Below are 26,205 nucleotides of genomic sequence, written 5' to 3' on the forward strand. Positions count from 1 at the left end.
CTGGCCGCGGTTCGCCGCTCCAGGCCAATGGGGACTGCAGGATGAGGGATCTGCTGGCCACAGCTTCTCGCAGCCCCCATTGGCCTGGAGCGGCAAACCATGGCCAGTGGGAGCCACAATCGGCCGAACCTCCGGATGTGGCAAGTAAACAAACCAGCCCGGCCTGCCAGGGGGCTTACCCTGGTGGGCCATGTGCCGAAGGTTGCCGATACCTGGGATAGGGGAACGGGGGCCCAGCATGCGGATTCCCTTGGCAGCAGCTGGGGCTCCCCTGTTAAGCAGGCCCATCAAAACCTCACCCTCACAAGCCCCACTTCCCCTGCATCTGTACCACCCCGATGAGCCCCCCCAGACACCCTCCCCACTGAGCCCCACCCAAATGAACCCTGTAGATAAATCTCTGTATTAAGCAACTTCACATAACTTTCATATGACTTTGTATTATGCCTCTTCATATAACCCTATTAACCTATTTTCATACAACTTCGTATCAAGTCCTTTGCAGGCTCCAAGTGCTTCTTGACGGGGCACTTAATTTGCACATTCCTTTCTCAAGAAGCTGACCAAATGCTTTACAAAGGCTACTTAGAAATCAAGCAAATATACAGCCAATATTCCTAACTTCAAGTACAAAAATGATACATGCATACAAATAGGAGGAATGTATTCAGTAGATCATAACCTTTACATATCAGAGGGGTAGCCGTGTTAGTCTGGATCTGTAAAAAGCAACAGAGAGTCCTGTGGCACCTTTAAGACTAACAGATGTATTGGAGCATAAGCTTTCGTGGGTGAATACCCACTTCGTCAGACGTCTGATGAAGTGGGTATTCACCCACGAAAGCTTATGCTGCAATACATCTGTTAGTCTTAAAGGTGCCACACAACCTTTACATAGATATGTTACATAGATATGTTACATGGCATATGTAGCATAAAACATATTCCAGTTCTATCATATATACATTCATAAGCATATTCCCATGAAGCCTTATGGGGTACACCTTCACACCTCCCTTCTCACATTTATCTCCAGACTTCTTCTCCTTGTCCAGATCTATTCCGCGCCCAACACTGTTCTATTCACTGAACTTTTTGAAACTTTGCACTTTTAGAGCGAGGTAAGGGATTGACTCTGTGTACACAAATTTGCAGAGCGACAATAGGGTAGAGGTCTGTTATTTCTCACCTCTATATAGTATTTATTTATTTAAAAACATTTTTGGTGTTAACAAGCATGTTATCTCTGGAGACACAAATCCGCAGTTTGAGAACTGCAAAATTAAGCATCTCTGATGATATCTTCTAGACTGAGCACTGAGTCCCATTGGGTAGATAGAAAGATTAACCTAAATAATCTAACAGAAGCCCCTGGAACCGCATAAAATTGGGTCCCTAGTCCATGAACTATTGGAACTCATTTACAAAACTTTTCTTAAACATTACATGAATATATTGTCTCACACAATAGAATTATAATTTATAATCCCTATTCCAGGATGAGATATCTTTGAGCTATAATGTATCTTAATTAAAACTATCTTTAGATAGGTTTTTTCCTCAAAAAGCATTTTATCAAAAAAATCCGATTTAAATAAAAAACATCCTTTTTTTTTTTTTTTAAATCATTGATTTGTATCCACCCTGTTCTGAAGTAGGTTTGCTCATATGCATGTCTGAAACAGTGGAGATTCAGACAGTCTGGAATTTTAAAGACAATGTTTCCAGGTGAGCACTTTCTTTTAAGCGTTGCTGAGGCAGGATCCATCATGTTCCTGTCAGGCTGAAATGTTTCAGTGCTGATGGTACAATTATATGTAATATCGTTGAACTGATTAAGTATATTGACATTTTGTCTGTGCCTCTAATCCCTATACTGTTTTGTAATGGTGGCCATAAAAAAGTTTAGTACACACACACAACACAAGAGAAAAGGGAAGTATGTGTAAAAATAACACATTAAACTGCATTAAAATTTTGCAGAGGATACTCCCTTTTCCAATGATCTAAGAGCAGGGAGAGGGAGTCACATTGCCTTGTGCCCTACCTCACACTGTTCAATTACTGTGGGAACTGTTAAGTGCCAATGCCATCTATAGATGAAAAATAGTATCAGAGAAAAGAAGTCATCTTGGAGTCAGACATTTTGTTATATAGCAGGTATTACAAGGAGTTGTTTGGAGGCAGAGGAGGAGGTGGCAGATGCAGTAATGTCTTAAAGTTTATAAGAACTTTGCATGTAGACAAGCCTTAATGTCAAAATAAACAAACCTTAGTTCACATATTAGGAAATCTTATCTTCTTGTACAGTGGGAGCCTGACTGAAAGTGTATTAAAGTCAAAGGGAATCTTTCCATTCATTGCCTTTAATGAACTTTGGCTCAGGTCTATATGGTGGAAATGGGGAATTTAATATCCCTACAGTCAAGCTCAGAACCTAGTAATCTTTTTGCATCCAAGTTCAGAATCCTTTACTGCCAGTAAAAGAAAACACATTCATATGAATGGACTTTTGAGTACGTATGACCAAGATGGTTTGTTTTTACTTTGGTTAGCATTTACCCCAAATACTAAAGGGGAAATAAATTAACAGCACCTCACTTTTGGCTTCAAAAGAAAAAATATATTGGAATTCAAACAGCTTCTTAAATGACTAACAGCGAAACTAGCACTGTAGGTTATCAGACTTAACTAGCAATATTCACTACAGTTAATAGGAATCACAGTACAGGGCTTCAGATACTGTTGGTATTACAGAATCAAAAGACCTAGTCTTCCTTCAATAATTCCACCAAAAAACCTCAAACATATTACACACACACCCCCTACAGTATGGGGAGGAGAAAGAGAAGCAGATTTTCTTGGGTTCACTTTAATAAATGATCATGGTACTCATTTACCACGGTGACAGGTGTATGGTAGGTAGAAAGGAAGAAAAGTGAAAACACAAAAAGTAAGCACTGTGATGAGAACAAAATAAAGATACTGAGTCTCAGGCCTCAGATTTACTGGTATTGGATATATACTGTTAATATAAAGAGTAGTTAAACTTTTAAAATAGGATCAAATATTCATTTTCTTCTTTTGAGATTTTCCCATTAACCACAGTAATTTTAGTGTTTACTCATTTGTAGTACTTAGTTGCACCATCTAACAATAGAGAAATTAGTTGCTCATCCCTCAAAAACAATTAGCTGCCCCAGTCTGTTCCTGACATTATCACAATGTAGATCAGCAGGGCAGGCCCCAGCAAACATTGTAAAGGACAACTCTTCCATTATTCCCCACCCCAGAAGGCCCTCACTTTCTTCATCATTACTATAAAGAATGTCTGGTATGCAAGTATGACTGAAACAGATCCATGCAGTTCTATTGTGAATGTGAATCCTGAATTGAGAGCCCCTAGGATCTTGGGAACAGAAAGCAGGGGGCCAGCTTACAAATACTGTCTGATACATCAATACAGTTGTTATATATTTGCTAAGTGCAGATAATTTCCTTGGCACTGTTCAAAATATATAAAGACAATCCCTTCCCTGAAGAGTGTGCAGTCTAACAGACTATAGAGTTAGCAGTAAAATATCACATCAAGTCTATTTAACATTCAGAAACCCTTATGTTCAGCTATAGAGAGATATGGTTTCTGCTCTATGGGGGTAGACAGGAAATGGATAAAATACACATTCTTTACGATACAGTAAATGAAACTAGCCTTTTCAAAAATTAGTAAAGATTTTTATTAACCCCTTTAAATTCAGTCACAATCTCCCTCCTGTCTGCTGCAGAGAAAGAGTAAACTATGCCAGGTTGATACCTGGTTGCAGATGAAGCCCAGGCTCTGCCCTGCCCGTTCTGCCCTATCTTGCCCACCTGCATAAGGTGGGGCTATAGTGGCTCTGCAGAGCCTGCCTGAGGTGACAGCCAGACTCGCTGGCCACAATTGGACCTTATAAAATGACTTCTCAACTATGCATACAAATATGTTTCCCTGTTTGTACCATACGCAAAATTGTATATCCCTATACAATGCAGTGGATAAAGGCAACTATGTTGCTTGGAAAAGATCATTAAAGTCGTTCATCAAAAGATTCCATCCAAACAAGCTGAATAAATCCTTGGCTTGAATAGCAGCGGAAGAGAGGGAGGGGATTCCCTTTGTTAAAAAGTAAATGGGGTCCTGATCTAATGTCCATTGAAGTTAATGGAAAGAGTCCCATGAACTTTAATGGGTTGGATCAGGCCCTATATAAGTGCACACAAAAATGTTTAACTCATTAGAATTAGAGGGTCATGTCTCTCTGGAGTAACTTTAATTTTACTCTACTATATTAAAAATGATAAAATTGCTCTGAACTGTTGCAAATGCTAGTTGGATGTTCATGAATCTAAGATTAGATAAAATCAAAATGTCTAGCAGCCTTAAACACAAGTCCATGCTCTACACAATAACCAGACCCTGCACAGTTTTCCTTGCACAAAAAGTATCCTAAACCACCCCCCATAACAGGCCCTTCCATTCTCCTCCTATTCAGAATTTGCAAGAGCAGGCCTGGTATTTATCTTCCACTGACTGCAATTGAGTCAATCTAGTCCCTATCTGTTGGTTGCTGAGCAACTACACATCCAAAAGTGAAGATATTCTACTAATCCACCTTAGGGCTGGGTGGGTTACTGTGATCCAGCCAAGGGTTTGTTATGGTAAAAGGGGGAAATACATAATGAAAAATAAATTATGTTAAATGTGTCTGGTGAAATTTTTTTTGTAATGTTACAATAAATGTCACAGCACATTAGGCATGTAAGGATACAAGTAACTGTCCCCAAAAGCTTAAATTCTAAGGCTTGACCTCTGCAGTGAGACTTGTGTTACTCAGTGTATCTAAAGGTCCAATCCTGGAGTATTTACATATGTGAGTAGTCCCATTTGGGATACTAAGGAGTATTTATATAAATACAGAATGCGGAATCAAGCACCAACTTAGACAAATTACTGTAAAGAGTTAAAAACCTTTTAATTAATGAAAATTGGAGTACAGTTAGCAAAGGAGCTTGTGATTTAAGAAACATATTCTTACAGAGATTTAACATAATCTTTCCCTAATATTTTACCTCTCCAACATCTTTCCTATAGATCTCTTAGGCTTGTCTCAAGATATTGTACTTCCTCTTAGGCTATCTATGCAGATTCCTTCTAGGATATATGTGTTGTCATACCATACAAGACTTCCCTTCTGCATTTTCTACTTCAAACACACATTACTGAGCTCCATGGAGGAGTCATTGGGTTAAATTATATATCACATGTTATGCAGGTTTGACCAGATTATCATGGTTCCATCTGGCCTTAAATCTATGAATTATTTATTCTTGGGTACAAAATTCCAGTGATCCACTTATTACAAAATACTTTGTTTGATTAAATAGATGTGATAGTTCTTTGCAGATGGCCTTTTGTATTACATGTTTCAAAAGTAACTTTTACTATAGACAATTTTACTCTTCTTCTATTATTACATCTTTATAATTTCCTCAAAATAGATTCTGATCAGTATGCAGAGTGTATAATATATTGTCTTAATATCATCTGACTACCCTCTGCTTAAAATTCTTTAGTTCTAATTTTCCATAGTTAAAAGGGACAACTATATTTAGGCCCAAAATTTATATCAGAGATAAATAAAGGTTTTACAAAGCCTCATGGCTAGAAATATTTTCATTATTTAAAAAAAAAAAGTTTAATGGAAAGAAATTTTGTATTTTCACAATACATTACATTGTAGAGGTTATAGCTAAAAAGGTGTGTGTGTGGGGGGTTGTTTTTGAATACTTCATTTTTCTTGAAGATCTGTTTATATGAAGAGTGTGTGCAGCTCTAGGGTGCTTACTCTGTCCAAAAACTTCAAGTCCTACACATTTATTATTACAAATACTAAGTTGAAATTGATTGATAGTTCTCTTATTACTGCCTGGGAAGTGCCATATTCTAGCTGTGAAGTCACACCTGCTCAAAAGTGGGCTAACTGCCAAAATTCAATACTAATCTAAAGGACAGAGCCCTTATCTTGTCAATTTTCCAAACTGAAATACTTCATGCCTTAAGAATGTTTTCCCTTTAATGGCACTTGGGCTGTGCTTTGAATTGATATTGGCCCTCTTGTGTTTAAGCAATGAACATCTATTCACTAAATCTTTCACTCCTCTTCACCTTAAATCAGTTCTCCTCTCTTCCACCCCCAAAATAATTTAAAAAAAGGAATTTGCTCACCAGAAAGAAGTTTCACAGCAGTACATCTCTTTAGAGTGCATTCCAAAAATTTGTATAGACTGTGCAGACTGGGAGAGTACAGTGGCTCCAATTATCTTAAAATGTAATGTTGTAGCAAGGTATTAATTCACATGATTAAAGCATTTTCACCAGTGAATACCAAAGGAATTAATAATGACAAGATCATTAGTGAAATGTCAAACCTCCTTAAAAACAGCAAGGCAGTTTCCAGACAAAAAGATAAGTAACCACAAAATCTTCCTCCCTTTTTTAAGACATGAAACATGGAGCTGGGAAATCTGGATTCTAGTCTCAAAGACTTCCTGTGTAACTTTGGGACAAACGCTCATAGTATTTACCTCCCTGCTTACCTCACAGGGATGAAGAATTAATTTATTAATATTTATAAACCCCTGAGATTATAGCATGGAAAATGGTATAAAGTGCACTGCATCATCCACTTTCTTTATACTTCTTACCTTGGATAGCTCTGAAACCATCCAGAAAAACCAGGGTTGTGTTTTTTTTGAGAAAGCTCTCTATTGAAACCTATACTTTTGTTACCAATATCACTTAACTCAAAGGTTGGAAATATAATACAACATTGTTGAAGCAGCCCTATGAGGATGGAAAATCTAGAACTGATAATTATTCCTTCTAACTTATATTTTACCAAATTAGTGTGTGATAAAGGGGGGGGGAAGGGATTACGTTGTTCTTTGAAATACCATATTTCAAGTTGAAAGGTTTGTAATCGTGTAATTTTGTGTGTGGAATTTTCATACACTGTAGGCTGTGGTATGGATACAACTGTTAGACTGATTAGGCTTCTAGCAGTGAAAACCTGGGCTGAGAGTCATTGGTGGCAGAAAGTTTGTTCAAAGGGGTACTGAAGAGGGGGTAAACAGACAGAGGACACGAACCTACATCCTTTTTTGACAAAGCATAAAATCAAACAACAAGGCATGTTTTAAGGATGCACCTAAAATTGGCATTTCTGAAACTCCTCTAGGCAAATATTTTACTGCCACATACTGTAAACATACCAGAGTGTATGTTTATATGCAGCTATAACATTAGCTCAAAATAAAACCAAATAGAAGTTGCACAGTTTGTGTGTCAGACAAATGTACAGGATCTATCTATCTGGGAACCAAAGATCTGAAATTAGAGGGTAGTGGGAATTCTGCCACTACATTTGTTTGGAAGCAAATTGTTAGAGTATGTGGTTCACAAAGGACTGGACAAAGTTTTTTTTATTTTTATTTTTTTTATTTTTTTAATACAAGCAATGGTTATTGAAATGAAAGAGTCTGGGAGAAATAACCAACAAACCAACTTTTAGAAAGACATTCTATGTGCTGGGACACATGAAGTCTAAGGTTGTATAAAGTAGATGAAACCAGGGTTTACCCAATGATACAGTTGTATTTGGTTCATATGGACATCTGAGTTTGAATTCTTTTCCATTGCCATTCCTCTCCCACAGAGCCAAATGTTTATCCTCTTGAAGTCTGTGTTAAAACTCCAACTGACTTCAATCAATGGGACCAGTAGTTGACCATTAGGCCTTTGTAAAACAACCATTGTTGTGGTCTCTTCTTTTAAATCAATGGAAGACATACACCTCTACCTCGATATAGCGCTACCCGATATAACATGAATTCTGCTATAACGTGGTAAAGCAGTGCTCCGGGGGGGGCGGGGCTGCGCACTCCGGTGGATCAAAGCAAGTTCCATATAACACAGTAAGATTTTTTGGCTCCCGAGGACAGCATTCTGTTGCAGTAGAGGTGTATATAAAATATGCATGTGACAATTCTGCTCTATGTATAAAGAAAAAGGAAAACACATGAGAAACAAAATCAAGGGCATTTCAGTTCATTATCTATACAACTGACACCAAATCTCAGGATATACTTAGTTACTGAAAATAATTTGCTTATGATCACAGAAAGATTTCCGCCTATTCCTGCATTTTTCCTAACAAATGGAACAAAATTCCAACAACACAGAGGATCCCACCCCCCCTAAAAAATAGCATTTTATTGATTTTAAGTTTTAGCACACATTTTCAAAGAATAAAAGAGCAAATAGGAGGAGAAAAATGTACTGCAGTCATATGGTTACACCGCCACCCAATAACTCAGGCCAAAAGTTCCAAGTCACCTAAATCCATATTTATGCAGTTTCATAAGTCAGTGGGAGCTGCACGTAGTCAGCACTTTCATAGGACAGGACACTTGGGTGCCCATATTTTAGGCACCCAACCTTAACAACTGAAGACAGAATTTTAAATAGTTTCTCTGCCTCGTGTTTTACAAGGCAAAGCAATGAGGTTCATAACAAACACAATATATAATGTATCATTCAACTAAAGAACACACATTTGACACAAGCAAATGTCAGTGTAGCCTGCAGCATTCTAGAATAGATCCTTCTGTCCCAGCTGCCATCTTCCTACTACTGCAGGTTGGGGACAAAAGCAGTTTGTTTGATTGTGAACTCAATCATCAAGCTATTTCTATTATCTATCAAAAGAGAAATACGGAACAAAGACAATTTGTGTTTTGTGCTTGGATTTTGTGTTTGGATTTTAAAATGGTGTGAATTTATTTAAAAATTAAGTTCAGTATTTCAGCTCCTGGCTAGTTACCATTGTGGCTCTAGGTGGTCCAAAGTTTGCTCATCCACGAGTTAAAGAGTAAGGACAAACTCTTACTCTCTGTTGTGCTGGTGCACAAAAGGGTGGGGTTTTGCGGAGGTGGGTGTGGGAAGAGGTTATGTTGGTTGAAAGGACAAGCCAGTTGATAGATCACAGCCTGAGTGTCTAGCCCCCTAAACTGTCAAACTGTCTAGCACACTTCATTATTTTACATACATCTAAGGTACCCTTCCCATGCATTTAGAAGTACATCAATTCCCTGAAGGAAGAGGAAGACTGTGCCCTTCTCTCTCCTCTATCAAATCAGTTTGGTATCCTCCACAGACACCACAGTTCTTTTTCCTACTCAGAGAAGTAACAAAGTGCTCCCTGCATTAGTGTCCTGACCCACAGAGGAATCCCATTGTGGCCAGCAGAATTCTTCTTATGGAGAATCCAAATCTTGTCACCCTCAGACCTCTTATTGCAGTGGTGCCCAAACTTTTCTGTCATGCCCCCACTTACCAGTAATGGAATCTGTCCGCGCCCCCCATTACTGCACTGTTGGTCAGCAGAGGAGCTTGGGCAGAAGGTGCAGCTGTTCTGAGGGGCGGAGAAGGAATGAAGGCAGAGCTGGGCTGGGGATGGAGTGGAGCTGTGGCTGGGACACACTCCATCCCCACCCACAGTGGGGGTTGGCCTGAGCCCCCCAACATGCCCCACCAAGCGTTCCTCTGTGCCCCCCAAGGGGGGCACGCCCCACAGTTTGGGAACCACTGCCTTAGTGTGTGGCGGGTGGGGTTGGAAAAGATCTACAGTCCAGATCCATAAAATCTCCCATATACTATAAAGTTACTCTACAACAGATCTAGTGATACGAAAGAAAAATGAATATACAGAAGTAGAATAACAGAAACCCATAATAAATAAGTGAAGAAACTTCCTGATACTGTCCAACCCCACCATTATTAATATCCTGGTATGTCATTATTCAGTAAAACTTTTTGAAAATAGCTTATTTAATGGAATTCTATCACTTTCAAACATTTTAATACAAGACAGGTACAAAGATACATTCAGTTTGAAATGAGGTGCTGAAAGTGCCGCGGTCCTGTTTAAAATAAGGATCTGTCAGTTAGGGTAGGGGTACACTATTATCTAGTAATTATATGCTCTAAAAGTCTGATCAAGAGCCCGCTAAACTTAATGGAAAAACTCCCTCTGACTTGAAAGGGCTTTGCTTCAGAGCATGTGGAAGTACAGCATATCTTATTCACAGTCTGTGAGGCCAAATAAGAATAAAGGAAAATAAGAGGGAAAAAAGAGGTATTTATACTTATATCAAAACTGCCGCCACTGTCAAACTACTTAATTCAAAGCTATTAAACAGCCTCTTTTTAGCAGCAGAGAAAGCCAAAAAGGTTCAGTGAAGAGTCCAACTAAAGTAATATTATAATCCCTATTTAAATCATACCAATATATCTTCAATTTTTGCTATCCAGTGAAGCAACAGAACCAGTGACAAGACACAGCCAGATTGTCTAGGATAAAATAAGAACTGACCCAAAATCTTTTTTGAAGCTTGGGGGGAAAAAAAATGAGGTTAACCTTCTCCATCCCTTCTCACCCACATCTACACTTAGTTCTGGTTAGGTCTGGAAGCAGAAGTGCTAATATTTCATTAGAAAGGCCACCCAGAATCACAAAGTACCAGAAATCTCATGAAGGTCTGTTTCTGTAAGATGCCCAATTCAGTTTACAGAGCTGCAAACAAGTTTTTGACCAGATAACTGCCTAGACCTTGGAGCCATTGGAGTTCTGCCATATCACTGTCTATATCCATGTGCAGAAGCTGTCTTTTATTCCACTATCATTTCACAACTAGGGTACTGAAATGCAAGCACTCAAACTACAGTGATGAGGTTAGTGTAAGAACCTATAAGAATTCATACAAGCATGACACAGAGAAAAATGCATAACTGTGGTCAAACATTAAGACACTGTCTTTGTTACAAATTTTAGAACTTTATGAAGAAGTGGTGCATGATGGAAACCTGACCACCAGAAAATAATTCTCTAAAGAAAATGTATGGCCCAGACAGTACAAGTTTCGAAACACTGCACCATCACTATGTCTTAACTCTTCGATGGGCCTACTCTAGGAATGAGATGGTGTGTCAGTCTCTAGGCCCATTCAGTCACTGGCCTCTCATAATAGCAGTCTTCATGGTGGTTTCTGTAATGCGGAGAAACTACACTTTGACCACCCAACTCATTTCAAACTGGCCATTGAACAATGATAATTGCTTTGTCACTACTGATCTCAATTGGATTAAAGTAACCTTGAAGTGAAATGTTCTACTTCCAGTTACTAGTCCCATGAGCTAGAGAGACTCCCTTCTAATAGAATTTCTGAAAATTGCTGCTTCTTTCTCATGAGATTCTCACCTTATCAAAAAAAACATTTTGTAAGCGAGACTTCAATCAAGATAACCAAAAGGTGCAAGTCATTCTCTGCTTCATAATTGATTCCATTATCTAACACAAAACTATTGTTCATTTTAAGCACACACACACATAAAAAAAAAGAGTAATAACAGTCGTATAATAGTTTAGAAGAAATGCCAGGTCATCTGGTTGAGGTCTCTTTGTCTGATGCTATTTAGAATACATGGTTTGTCTCTCACACATACTCAGAAGTCAGAATTGATGAGCAAATGTCAAAGACCATACAGCATGTCCATAAAAATGATAAATTTCACACAAAATCATGGCAGAAAAAACCCACACATGCATCTGATAAAACCATAATGACTTCTTTTAAAAATTGAAATAGAAAGAAATTAGTAAGAATCCAAAACAATTCAGCTAGCAGTATATACTTTAATTGAATGATCACCACTGTCTAAGACAATCAGAGAATTGTTTGCTGTATAAGTCAATGCCACAGGATAAGAAAGCCCTTGGGTAATTATGGGCCTTAAGACAGGAAATTCCTCAGGTTTTCCTAAGCACAATACAACTTGGTTATAGGCATCTGCTACTATTATGTTTCCCTCCCTGTCGAAGGCCAAATCAGTGGCATATATTTTGGAGGGAAACACTAGGTTTAGACCAAAGCTATCCATCTGGCCAATGAGTTTCATGTCAGCACTGAATATCTTCACTCTTGTGCTGCTGTAGTTTGGTCCCTTAGCTATCAAGTGCTCTATTACAGCGATAATTCCAGAAGTCTGAGAAACTGCCACCTCTCTTGGGTTGCATAAGTTAGACTGGATCTTCTGAACCTTCTTTAGTTCTCCTTTTTTAAAATTGGCTGTCAAGCGAGAAAGAGCACCTGCCTCTGGATCAGACAGGATAATTTCATTCTCTGGGGTGGTATCCAAACCCCATGGTAAACAAAAGGATTCCCTGATAATTAGCTTGCCTCTTCCATTAAAATCAAATACTTTCACAGAGCGATCTCCGCTGTCTGTCACAACCACATGGCCATCCAATGTGACTGTCACGTCAAGTGGGTATTTAATATCATTGCCTGCATCTCCTCTTTCCCCAAACTGTTGTATACAGCTTCCACTCAAGCCAAACAGCTTAATCCTTTTTTTGCCATCATGTGCCACTACTACACAGTCAGACCCCCGACACATTGCAATCCCAGTCGGATTGATCAGCGTCCCCCAGCCTCCGAAAGAAAGGTTGAACGTTAAGCCTAGAGATGCTGATACAGCTGCTTCATCACCTGTCCCAGTTGTTGTTCCTGAAGCTAAAGGAATATTAGTTGCGCGGCTTAAGATCTCTATCAGGTGCAGCAATGGTAAGCAGTCACTTGTCTCTGAGGATTTGCAAGCTCTTCGACAGAAAGGGCACTCCAACCTAAAATTCCTTGGGTGTGCTAGAGAGAATACACACTCCAAGCACATAACATGTCCACAAGGCAAGTTCCTTGGCCGGTGTTTCTTCTTCTGGCTATATTTTTCAAAACACACTTTGCATTCAAGTAGACTGACCTCAGTTTCGTTGACCAGTTCTGTCATAATCTGCATTCTATCAGGGGCCCTGGCAGACATAGTTGCAGCTTTAAGAGGATTGTTGATTATACTGTGCTAGCGATGTGACGCTGCCATCTGGTCACATTGGACAGTCACAGGACTGTGTTACATCAGAGGCCTTCCCATAAATGCTGATGGTATGTTCCGTTTCAAAGCATTTGCTGTAGTCTCCTGCCCTCTAAAGGAAACTTGGGAAAATGCAAGGGGCTGACCAAAATGTATTTTAATATTTTCTTATTGTTATCTTCACTTTTTCCTCAAATATTTTGTTTAATTTCATTTGGCATGAAAATATATGTAAACTGTAAACTATAAATCCAGTCTCATATCATTTCAACCATGGCAATTTAGCATAGCAAGAATGGTTTCATAGTCCACATCAGTTTTCAAGAATCAATACGTGATTAAAGTCCAATAAACCTCGCAAAAGCCAGAGGAAGGGAGAGGAAGTGGGCAATTGTGGGGTAGTTATTCAGGATGCAATGAATGAACAGGGTTGTGTTTATCATTTTCAGGAACCCAGGCAAGAGCAGGAATTCAATCTGTTAGAGAGGCGGTTCAGACCACTGGTTTCTTCCACCTCTTATCCTGCTACTAGAGAGGGGTTGGGAAGTTAGACTAGGTCCCAAAGGCTTCCTGTTCTGACCTCCTACTGTTTACATTTCTCCCATGCCCACATTGCCCGTCCAGGAGGGCCCTTCTCCACATGCTCAAAGAAAGTTAAAAGGTCCTTGGGGTTCTGCTGGAAGTGGACTAAAGCAATTAGAAAGTCTACCTACCTGTTCCTTTTAACACCATTTTACCGAACAATGCGATGACCAAGAGAACCATGTTTAATAAGATGACTGATTGCATTTCTCATTGCTATTACTTGGCTGACCTGCAACTAGAGGCCAAGTCAAGCTTCACTCAGGAGCAATGCAGCCACTGCTGCCTGCCTCAGGGGTGTTTCTATCACAGATGTATGTGAAGTGGCGACATCATGCCCTCTGTGTGCCTTTACAAGAGTACTATTGTTTGGATTCAGCCTCCTGGGAATGCTGTTTCAGGGCTAGTCTACACTGGCAACACTAAAGCGCTGCTGCGGCAGTGCTTTAATGTGGCTTGTGTGGTTGCAGCAGAGAGCAGAGAGCTCTCCCAGCACTCAAAAAAAACCAAAACAAAACAAAAAAAAACCCACCTCAACGAGGGGTGCGGCTCCCAGCGCTGGTGCACTGTCTACACAGGCGCTTTACAGCACTGAAACTTGCTGTGCACAGGGGGGTGTTTTTTCACACCCCTGAGCAAGAAAGTTGCAGCGCTGTAAATTGCCAGTGTAGACAAGCCTCACCATGTTCCAGAACTTGTTTCCAAGGTAGATGGGCTCAAACTTCCCCCATGCCCACAAAGTGTTGATTTTTCTTTAGGGATGTCTCTTACATGGCTTAGACAGCCAATTTTTTGCATTGATTTTGTCCCTGATTACTGTCTTTTTTGGCAAACTTGAATGTTAGGTCCAACCCTGGACTTTTAAGGAGTGATTTGCTCCTTTTTGTATTTATATTTTTTAAAACCTCCTTGTTCACACTGTAGGCCTTGGCCTTATTACTGCTGCTCACTTCAGCTTTACTTTCATTTTCATTTTCAAATATCCCTTGAGCATCTCATGGCCCAAGAGTGAGAATCGCACAGAGATAGTATCATTGGAGAAGAGAAAGAACTTCCTTCAACTTCTTCTCTGAAAATATCAAACTGCAGGACACTCACTTTGCTTGCCTCTCCTCAGTGCTTGGAGGTTGCTTTTTGAGAGTTGCTTTTCTCTTGATCCTTGTAGTTTATTATTCGCCAAAGCACACTGTTGATCCTCTGTAGTTGGCTTATCTTTCTGAGACGAGTGACTCTCTTGCAAGCAAAGGAACTGACTGGGATGCTGGGAGAGCAGTATTTAAATAGCCAGCCAGTAGGGGTCCTACTTTGCTCTCTACCCTGGGGTGGGCAAACTTTTTGGCCCGAGAACCATATCTGGGTGGGGAAATTGTATGCAGGGTTGGGGTGCGGGAGGGAGTGTGGGGGGGGGTGCGTTGTGCAGGAAGGGGCTCAGGGCAAGGGGTTGAGGCAGAGGAGGGGTGTGGGGCGTATGAGGGGACTCAGGGAAGGGGGTTGGGGTGCAGGAGGGGTGTGGAGTGCGGGAGAGGGCTCAGGGCAGCAGGTTGGCGTGCAGGAGAGGTGCGGCAGGGGGCTCAGGACAGGGAGTTGGGGTGCAGGGTGCAGGAGGGGTTTAGGCTCCGGCCCAGTGCCGCTTACCTGGAGCAGCTCTGGGGTGGCAGTGTCGCACACAGGGGCTAGGGCAGGCTTCCTACCTGCCTGCCTGCCCTGGCCCCGTGGCCCCTGGGGGAAGAGCAGGGAGCAGAGGGCTCCACGTGCTGCCCTTGCCTGTGGGTACCTCCCCCAAAGCTCCCATTGGCCATGGTTCCCCGTTCCCGGCCAATGGGAGCTGCGGGGGGAGGTACCCACAGGCGAGGGCAGTGCACGGAGCCCTCTGCTCCCCACCACCAGGTGCCACAGGAACGTGAATTGCCGTAGTTTCCCCACAGGCTGTAGTTTGCCCACCCCTGCTCTACCCTGTCACCATCAACTTCAAGGGTTAAAAAAAACAACAACAAAATCTTAAAGTTTCATTAAAACGATCACTCATTACTGGCTACAACTACAAATATCCTGAAAGCATCAGACCTGAGTCTGCAGCTCTTTGAATACGTTTGCAATGAACATCAAAAGCTTGCCATAAACAGAAATGGAGGAAAATTGCCACGTATTTCAAAAGCCCAGCTAATCTGTGGATATCTGCGGACCATGTTTGCAGAGCACTGATCAGATGTGGATACAAATACACTGAATGCACAGCTAAATCTTTTAAACTGGATAATCTCAAAATTTTCAAACAACTGTTTTAGCTATACCTGCCTCCAAAAAAAAATAAAAAAAATTATGAGCAAGAGAGACATACATACTTGATACAAGACATTGCTTCTACTTCCAACTCTAATGTTTATAACCCCTGGGTGAAGGGGCACATCCCCATCCCAATCAGGAGAAGGCTAATGAGTTCCTCTGGGCTCAATCCCTACCAAACAGACGTGCCTGCAGAGCCTACTCCAGCCGGAGGAAGCAAGGTTAAAAAGGAGAGCTGATAACGGGAAGGGGCAGCAACCAGGAGGAAAACTGCTGTGCCTCAGAAGGAGTTGATTCACATTATGGAGTAGGTGAGAGGAAAACATCTGACAAGACTTCACCGCCCAAAGACTTTCCAAAACCCCAAAACACCCTTGAAAGGGGAAAAGGGCTTTGAAGCTGCCTGAGTGTGACCCCTGAGGAAGGCCTTACCCATCACACCCTTTAAATGTCATGTTGTAATACTGTAAATCAGCTTCGGTTTCAGAGACCCTTCTCCGCATAAGGTAATGGGGGATGGAGAAAGAACATTAGACTGTGTCAGCATCCTGGTGAATTTTAGGTTATTTTAAAAATTAATCTATTATTAGGGACTCAAAACTAAAACTCCCCTTTGCAAAGTTGTACTAGCGTCTATAAACTAGCGATGGGAGACCCTCAAAGATGTGAGTTCAGATAAATATCCTAAAGCTCAAATGCTTATCCAAACCACAGAAGGGTCTCCATTAGGGCCCACAATCCACATTCTCCATACAACGCTTCTTCCTGTGGCTGGACTCATAATTGTTGTACCGAGGGGGAAGAATATCACAGTTATAGAAAATTTCAGGTGGCATCTACTGCCGGTGTCTTCTGCTCTCCTCTCAATTGATTCACTTTCCTTACCCCTCTTGCACATCTCTAGTTGCCTGTGTCCCCCCTCATCCAGTCCTGGCTGCGGCTGAATATACTGCTTTGCTCTCTGCCAGCCACTCTACTCTGCATAACACAGAGCAACAGAGGTAGGGAGAAAAAGACAGCAGCCACCAAGCAGCCTCCTGCCTCTTCTATCCAGCAGCCACTAGTGGCAGGAGCTCAGAATTACAAAAAACAAACAAAAAAACTTTTCAAGCTGCAGCTGTCAGCACGGCATAGTTCCTAGGTCACAGGTTGGAACTATGAACAGCTGGGATGGGACTGCAAAGCTCCAGACAGACAGACAACATTGGTAGCTATGGAGAATGGTCATTTCTTTATATATATATATGACTTTTTAATTTTAATTATTTGAAATAATACAGGAGACAAAGGTACACAGTTAAAATGATTGTTTATAAAGAGTTTCAATGTGGTTAAGTGCTACGCATCTTAAAATACAGATACTGTAAGTCAAATCAGATGTACAGTGTAATTGACTTAGAAACCATTAAGTCTTCAAAAGACAAAGATATTCCATAACTCAGTTTTCATACCCTGAGGTGTTTCAGAATTCCCAAATATCCAGCTCATTTCCAAGTGAGATCAATATAATTCTTCTCGCCTTGCTAATAAATTTTGTCTCTCTTGTTTCATCAAGGAACAGACTTTAAGGTAAGCAGATATGTTACCTCCAGAAAATAATCTAGTCCCCAGGCTTTGTGCCGGTCCGAGAAGTCATCGACCTTCTCAAGACACTTAATTTCACAGACTTTTCCTGAAAAGGAAGAATAGCAAGGTACAGATATGATGAAAGATTATGACAAATTGTTTTGCTTTTTTTAATCATGAATTTTTACACTATTAGGAAAAAATCTCGCTGACTTAACTCATTTGTAGACTAGCATAAATAAGGTGAGCAGGATTTAGCCCTCTCTCACAATTGTATGCCACTGTTAATTAAGAATAATTCATGGTGTAGACACTTCAGAGGTTTCAGGAGGGTGTAAACTACAGGAACTGTAGTACCAAAGCTTAATGTAAGGCATATCAAGGATGAAATGTCAACCTTAACTCAATTTTCTTGTTTCAGTAGCTTTAAGTTGGATCTTTAATTCCCTTAACGCAGCGTTTTCCTATCATCATACTTTTTTTCCTGCAAGTTAACTTTGGTTTCAAACTTATAGCAGAAAGCACACCGGTGGTGGGGAAGGTTCCTGTGTTAAATCTGGGTAAAATGAGCAGATAATGGGGGTTGGGGGTGGTGGTGGTGGGGCCAACAAACCAAAATGTTGGAACAGAAAGGACATGAGAAAGTGACTACAGGACCAAGAGTGAGAAGCTGTGGGAATAAGAATGAACATTGGGATCGAGTTTGAATGATTGGAGACTCAGCATGGAAAGTAACCTTGGGCCAAAAAGGGACAGTATATGTCTTACTGGTAGCACTGGTTCAAATTTCCTTTAAAATATGTATTTAAACAATGAGCCTGTATACCTTTTAGGGAAGTGATGTTTTTCCCTGATATCAATAACCCTGGAGTGAAAAGGATATTTATTTTCAAACTATATATCTCCAGATTTTGTACAAGAAGCAAACAACCTTACAGACTTCCCTATCATTTGCCTCAGGACGAGTCAAAACACTACAATATAAACACATTTGTCTGCCACGTGTTTTGAGAAAAATCATAACTGCAGTGGAGATAACTTACCAAATAAACTTTTAATTTCAGAATCAGGAACATAAAATGGAGGACCTGGAAAAAAAAGGGAAAGCTGAATTGGCAAAAGTCACAATGACCCTTCTAATATAACAATGAAGCAAACACTGACCAAATACAAGGGAAAATGTTAAAATACAAAAAAAGAATTATTATAGGTTATTAATTATAAGACTTTTTCTTTCAACAAAAATTACTTAGTGTAGTTAAAAAAGCAGTGGAAAACTTATTTGTATTAAGTTAATAATTATCAAGGAAAACTTAAGGAGCTTCTGGGTTTAATAAAAATAATTAATCAGCCTGATGTAATGATACTTAATTCTTACATAGAGCTTTTCATCTTCAAAGCATTTTACAAACATTCGTTAATGAATTATCATAACACCTGTGAGGTAGCCATGCTACAGTAAATTGGGCAATAATTCCTGATTTTAGGTCATGAGGTACTGAAAATCCTGAGTTAGTATCCATCAGAAATATAATATGATTTTCAGATAATGAGGGTGCAAGTGAGGGAGCAATGCTAGAGTAGGGCAAGGGTGCCAAGGAGGTGGACACAGCAGAAGGAGATAAACAGGACACACTATACATTATACAAAAAATAGCAAAGGCAACATTGTTTTGCATTTTGTTTCACAATTCACCCCCACACACACCCTCAAAAAAACAAAACCCTTTGAACTGAGACCAAGCATGAAAAGTTTCTGCCTTGTAGGAATTTTTTCCCCCAAAACTGAGAAGCAAGTGGAAACAGGGTTATAAATAAATTTACATACCCCCCCCCCCCCAAAAAACAATCACAAACTTTTGCTACTGTGAATGCCAAAATATAGTTAAACAGAAAAACATACTAAATCTGAGCACTAAGCCTGTTGACACAAACTGAGGCAAAATTGTTACCATATGTGTGTGTGTGTGTGTGTGTGTATATATAAATTCATTAGTGTAAAGGTAAAAAATGATTTTACTTAACTTCTAAACAAAATGATTCAAAGTTCTTACCTTTATGTTTATTTGAATCATATAAAACAGTAACCAAGAGATAACAACAGCTTCTCTTCATTAGAGACAACATCAAATTGGCATAGCTAAAAAGAAAAAATAAATATTTGCATTTGTGATTATTTTGTAACTATATGGTACATAGAGTACTCAAAATGTTCAGCAAAAAAGAAACATAATGTATTCCTATGCAGAACAGTTCAAATGCACCCCTGAAATACACATAAACTAATTTAACTGAGGTACTTCTAATGTAAAATTCCATGCAGTAAATATGCAACATATGAAATCCTAAATAAAATTAATAAAAATCTACCTTAGGCACATGTACACACACACCATTTTTTTAATATGAACTAACAAAAACAAGAAAATGTAAAGCTGAGATAGTATTTAAGGCCTGGTCTACACTAACACCCCAATTCGATCTAAGGTACGCAACTTCAGCTACGTGAATAACGTAGCTGAAGTCGACATACCTTAGTTCGAATTTACCGCGGTTCAGACGCGGTCCACACACGGCAGGCAGGCTCCCCCGTCGACTCCGCGGTACTCCTCTCGCTGACGTGGAGTACCGCAGTCGATGGCGAGCACTTCCTGGTTCGAATTATCGCGTCCACACCAGACGCGATAAATCGAACCCGGAAGTTCGATTGCCAGCCGTCGAACTACCGCGGTAGTGTAGACAAGCCCTAAGTCTGCAATAGTCTATAGTTACTGTAGAATGGCCTGTACAGTATTGATTTTGTTAATTCTTGGCTTTTTTTTTTTTTTAAACAAAGTAAGGGCCATGTATTCAACGTAACTTAATGTCCAGTAGTAGGGGTAAGGTGAAAAGAGAGGGTCATGGGAATGATTGGAGAAGGGAAATAAAGGGGAAAAGGAGAATAAAGAGGATGGAGTGAGGCAGAAAAGGCTGAAAATGGTGGAGGCCAAAAACAAAACAAACAAACAAACAAACAAACATGGAAAGCAAAGAGTAAAGGTAAAATTCAGATCTGCATCCTGCTCTGTGCAAATCTACCACTAGAAAGGAACAGCAGCTTTAGGTATAGAACATAATAAACAACATACAGTAGAACCTCAGAGTTCTGAATGAACACCTCGGGAATGGTGGTTGTTCGTAAATCTGAAATGTTTGTAATTCTGAACAAAACGTTATGGATGTTCTTTCAAAAGTTTACAGCTGAACATAGATTTAATACTGCTTTGAAACTTTACCGTGCAGAAGAAAAATGCTGTTTTTAATCATCTTAATTTAAATTAAATGAGCACAGGAACAGTTTCTTTATCTTATAAAAAATGTTTTTTAAACCTTCCCTCTTTTTTAGTAGTTTACATTTAACACAGTACTATACTGTATTTGCTTTTTTTGGGGGGGGGGGAAGGGGGGTGTCGTCTCTGCTGCTGCCTGATTGCATACATCTGTTCCAAATGAGGTGTGTGGTTGACTGGTCAGTTTGTAACTCTGGTGATCTTAACTCTGACGTTCTACTATACTGTCCTTATGCCAATGGTATTGTTTGCGTTGGTGAGACCATTTCCGGAAGGAAACTCTGTGATTCAGAACACAGTGTTCAGTAACTCTAGTTGCCCCACGTGGCAAAGAAGGACTGGCTTGGATTACTCAGGGTTTAAGCTAAGTGAGGAATGGCTGATTAGTCAGTGCCAGGAAGATAGGCTGTACCTTTCACAACATATCAGAAAGAAAACAGTCATAAAATAAATACATTACTTACTGTTCTCTATCACATGGGTTAATGGCTACTAGAGATCCTCTGTCCCAAATCCCATCAAACCTGCCAGCAATTGTGCTACAAATAGGGGGTGGGGGGAAAAGAGATTTTATATTAAAAACTAAAATGATCTTGTTTTTTATAATTTGACTGAGACACTTTTGCAAAAGAAGTGAAAAATTTCTGATAGGCTGTGCATATACATAGAGGGCTGATATGCTGCTATGGTCTGGCCTCTTTATGCTATAAAACATTTTGAAATGGGCCTCAAGGAACATTTCCTGTGTAGAGGCCTTCTCTGGGTGCCACAGAAATGGTGGAATGATTCTGTTGCCCTTTGGCAAGGGTGTGCCAGGGGCAAGAAGAGATCTAGTTTGAGCACCGCTGTTCTTGGTTATGAGGCAGTTTCAGGCAGTCATAATGTATAGAAACTCTGAGGATACCACTAATTTATGCCAAGGACTGCAGCAATCCTTGGGAACTTCCAGATCCAAGAGGGTCACAGAGGTGGTTCAAAGCAGTTCACTCCATTCTCCTCAATGTGCACTAAGCTCAGCTCACCTGCAACTCAAAATCAAGACCCAAACATATGCCCCAGATCTTTATTCCGAGGTATCTTTTCACTTGAGAAAAGCTAAGACTCATTGCTGCTTGCTTTAATCCAACAAATTGATCAGGACTATTTGTGTTGGCTGATGTGGCACTGGCAGCCAAATTCAGTTTGATAAAGTCTACTGCTAAAGAGAACTGTCCTCAGTAGTTGCCGGTGGGAATTAGCAGGGTGACATTAGGTAAGTTTTCCTTCAGGTAAATATGAAAATTGTGATTTAGTGTGCTGTGTAACAATGGAGTAAGTGACATAATTCCAAAGAAGAGTTTAAAATAAATTTGCCTTAAAACAAAAAATATGTGATATCCTGAAATTGTGCAGCAGCTTTCCACCTGATACTGGGCTTCATTTCAGAGTCCACTAACATCAAAAATCACACTTTCTTCTGTTGTTGTTTTAAGCGCAACATCATCAAGTTTTTGGCTTCTGACCTGTAACCCTGTCCTGTATTTCTCTGTCTGATGCAATGAGACATGAAAGATTTTAAAAGCTTGTTTTCTTTTAAAGGTCTGCAAGGAGAGGAGATCACACCACTTTGCCGTCTACATGCACTTACAATTGGCTTTTAAATAGAACATCTCACAACCAAGACATGATATTTAAGAGCCGGCAATTTAAGTGGGGGGGAGGAGAAGCATAGTCTCGTGAACACAATCCTAGAATTGGATTAATGAGATTTGGGTTCCATTTCCACCTCTGCCATTGGCCTGCTGTATGGCCTTGGGGAAGCCACCTCACCTCCTTGTGCTTCTGTTTTTCTTCCACCTCTTAACTGTACTGTCTACTTAGACAGTAAACTCTTTGGGGGCAGGTGCTGTTTCCCACTGTGTTTGTACAGCACCTAGCTGTGCAAGGGCCCTGATCTTGGTTTGGAATTCTAGGAACTACTGTAATACAAATGATAATAAATAAAACAATCGTTTATATAAGGGATGGGCAACTTTAAGGCAGTAGAAGGCCATAAAAACCACTAAAACCCTTTGGGATGATGGGGTATGTGACACAGGTGTGTGTGTGTCATGTCCTGCACCACCCCTGGGAGATGTGATGTGGGGAGGGGGAAGAGGGGTGAGGAGAGGAGTCAGGTCAGGCCCTGTCCCTGGAGGCATGTGACACAAGGGTCTGGGTGGTTGAGGGGTAGGGTCCTGCCCCTGTGTGGTGAGAGGGCCCAGGAAGGTGGGCTGGAGAGTGAGCCTACCCTCCACTCACCCTGGCAGAGGTGGCTCCCGTCCCACAAGGCTGGGCCTAGCTCCTCGCTCCAGCCCGCTGTTCTTGCCACAATGTAATGTTATGGAACACTCCCCAGTGATGCCTTGCCCTCTTCCTGCCCTTGTCTCTGCTGGATCTCCTGCCCTAAGCTGTCCTGTGACGGGCCAAATAAAATGATGTGGCAGGCCAGATGTGACTCCTGGGCCATCCCTGGTTTAAATACTGTCTTTAGGCCCAATCCTGAAGATTAAACTCAAGCAAAAATCCCACTGATTTAAGGCAATATTTGCCTGAATAAGGGCTCAGGACTGGGCCCCATGGATGTGTTTAGTAAGTACACAGATTATAGCACTCAGAATTGTTATGAGCCACAATTGATTGCTTAGTTTAACTGCTTTAGATACAACACAGCATTCCTGCAAAGAGTAATAATTCCTGTTACTCATTAACTAGCAAAAAAAAGTCTGAATTGTCTCATTCTGACACAGGGCATGAACACATCTAGGTTCCCCTGCCCAAATTATGTTCTGAACTTAGAACAAAAGTGACTGATCACAGGCCAGCCAAGGCAAGCGTGAAATAAGCTTAACTGCCGTAGTTACTAACCGCGTATTACCCATATTGTGTGTGGACAGAAGCCACAATAGTATTGATGCATTTCTATACTCAAAGGAGTCTTCCAGTTGTTGTATTGACAGAAAGATGTTCACACTTTCACCACTCTTTTAGAACATTGCATAAGAGCATCTTATTCAAAAACAAAACAAAACAGGAATGTAGAGGAAAATTCACAACACATGCATGTGACTCCAGTTTATTTTGTCCTCTGTAGATAACAGACCACATCTCCTCACTATTTGGTCTAGTGAGTCCCACTGACAGCACTGCTAACGTGTTACATATTTTGTTTTGCTTTGAAATATAATTCCATATTGGTATGATGGAGGTTATACATTTTGCCATGTTACTTACAACTATATTTAAAAATCATTAACATTTTTAAAAATTGCTGACAATAAGCTTGAACATTTCCTGGCTGTGTATCCGATGATAGCTAGAAAGTTTTAAAGGTGCCTGTTGTGCAAGCAGCAACATTGTCTAAATCTTTTTCTACCTTGTCACTTTGGATGGAACAGAGATATTTTTTATATTAAAACTTCCATTCTTGCAAGGCCAGCTTAATCACACAAACAAAAGAGAATCAGCTAAGTCAGCAAAAGGTTTAGTGACCATCTGTTATGTTAATAACTTTGGATATTTTACCCAAAATATAAAATATCTTAGAGCCAACACCACATTCCAGTCTCCAAGTCTACAAATTATGCCTTCTCTCTCCTAGCTCTGACACTCTTATCATTTACAAAGATAAATGATTGATTTCCTTAATAGTTCTGTAAAGCTATGGGTCAATACTGCTCATATTAAGAGCCTGCTCCTGAGGTTCATATTGAGGCAAAACTAACCAATCCTAGAGGGAGTTTTATCTAAAGAAGAACTGCAAGACTGGGACTATCCTGCAGATGCTGAGTGCCCTTAACTCCCTATGGGACAGATTTTCTGGTTGGGCTGAACTGTATTCAGCACATGATCAGAGGCAAGGAAGGTGGTTTTAAGATTCTTTTGTATCCCTCCCTATGCTGGAGTCTGGAAAGTGACACAGGTGGCTTTGTACCACCCAATAATTCACTGGCACAAAGGAAAGCCTCCACTGGCTGGATCTGGCAGTTTTGAGCCAGAAAACAGGTGCAAAGCCCCCTTAATGGACTGGTAAATCTGTCCCATTGACTGCTCTGGGTACTGAGAACATTTTGGCATTATGAGGGACTGAGCCCAATCAGTAACAAGCAGGCAGGGCTTGATTCTGAGAGATGCTGAATAACTGCATCTCCCACACAGTAGCGTGGTGGGGCAGATGACATGCCCCACTCCCACTGACACGTCAAAGTTAAGGAACTCCTGTGGTCACAATCAGCCCCAACCTCTCACACCTGTGAGGTGGGTCAGGCCTGGAGGCAGGCCCTTAAAAGGCAGGAAATCAGGGCGGTAGAGGTGGCAAGCAGAGTTTCCCAGACTGGGAGTCCTGTAGCACTCACTGTGGCTTTCACATGCTGCCTGCCGAGCCCTTTGGAGAAGCAGATGGCCTGGGCTGGTTATCTTTATTACAATTCTATCATGAGTAAGCCCTAACCTTTACTCATATTAAGGAACTGAGAATGCCTGTAAGGCTTGAGAGATTACTTCCTTCTCTCTTGCACAATGAAGGGGGAGGAGGGATCAGGGAAGTATTTTCCTTTTGTATGGACTGCTTTATAGCCCCTGAAAGGGGGTAGATTCATACAAGGCACAGCTGCAGGGCTGTACTCTGTATCCCAGAAACAGACCACAGGGTTGTGGCTGTCTGTAGAACACAGGAGGTAAGCAAGGTGCCTGCTCTCACCCCTAAGGGGCAACCTGGAGATAGTCACCTGCGACAGACATCAGTCAGAGTTGCAGATGCTCAGTGCTTCTTATGATTTGGTCCTTACTTCTCAAATGTTTTTGGCTAGTTCAGACAAAACATAACCTAACAATATTTGTTAAAAATGTGATTGTCAAAAAATGCTGTTCATTCCTACCTGGACAAATCATAGATACTGCAACAGTACAGAGAAATGTTCCCAGAGGTACTCTGCAATGAAAAGCAGGGAAACAGCTTTTAGTGAACGACATATTTTAATATAGATATAGGTTTTTTATTTTAAAATAAGTAGGGGAGGGATTAGGAGGAATGTTCTTTCACTTTTTCCTTATTGATGTATCTCAAGGCCCTGTGACTGCTGCTTCACCACTGTCATGAGGCATGGGCTTAAAGGTTCCAAGAGAGAGAAAAGGTGGGTGAGGTAATATCTTTTACTAAAGACACTAGATTTATGGCTTATTACAACAACCTGTAATCACTAACCCCCCCTTTTTGTCCTACCACTACAGGAGTGTTAACAGGCCACTTCACCTTGACTGGTCCCTTAGATGATGTGAAGTATCAGAGGGGTAGCCGTGTTAGTCTGAATCTGTAAAAAGCAACAGTGGGTCCTGTGGCACCTTTAAGACTAACAGAAGTATTGGGAGCATAAGCTTTCGTGGGTAAGAACCTCACTTCTTTTG

General features: G+C 40.6%; 2 protein-coding genes across 3 annotated transcripts in view; both read right to left on the reverse strand.

The window, feature by feature from the left end:
- Window positions 1-10,351: 10,351 nt before the first annotated feature.
- NHLRC1 (NHL repeat containing E3 ubiquitin protein ligase 1) lies at window positions 10,352-12,985 on the reverse strand. The gene has a single exon (XM_024217313.2). The coding sequence runs from the start codon at window positions 12,974-12,976 to the stop codon at window positions 11,774-11,776; it is 1,203 nt and encodes a 400-aa protein (XP_024073081.1). The 5' UTR covers window positions 12,977-12,985; the 3' UTR covers window positions 10,352-11,773.
- Window positions 12,986-17,181: 4,196 nt separating this feature from the next.
- The window catches only part of TPMT (thiopurine S-methyltransferase), a 16,447-nt gene continuing 7,423 nt past the window's right edge, over window positions 17,182-26,205 (reverse strand). For both annotated transcript variants that reach the window (XM_024217453.2, XM_024217462.2), the window contains exons 5-9: window positions 25,680-25,732; window positions 21,249-21,323; window positions 19,510-19,595; window positions 18,499-18,543; window positions 17,182-17,561 (exon numbers count right to left, since the gene is read on the reverse strand). In XM_024217453.2, the coding sequence (XP_024073221.1) occupies window positions 17,440-17,561; window positions 18,499-18,543; window positions 19,510-19,595; window positions 21,249-21,323; window positions 25,680-25,732 (381 nt within the window). In that variant the 3' untranslated portion in view covers window positions 17,182-17,439. The remainder of the gene's footprint in view (window positions 17,562-18,498; window positions 18,544-19,509; window positions 19,596-21,248; window positions 21,324-25,679; window positions 25,733-26,205) is intronic.

This window comes from Terrapene carolina, unplaced genomic scaffold, assembly GCF_002925995.2.
Source record: "Terrapene carolina triunguis isolate 2854851 unplaced genomic scaffold, T_m_triunguis-2.0 Scaffold58, whole genome shotgun sequence".
Taxonomy (NCBI): domain Eukaryota; kingdom Metazoa; phylum Chordata; order Testudines; family Emydidae; genus Terrapene; species Terrapene triunguis.

Bases quoted from the DNA above. Each gene is read 5' to 3' on its own strand.
- NHLRC1 (XM_024217313.2), bottom strand. From the start codon at position 12,976: ATGTCTGCCAGGGCCCCTGATAGAATGCAGATTATGACAGAACTGGTC.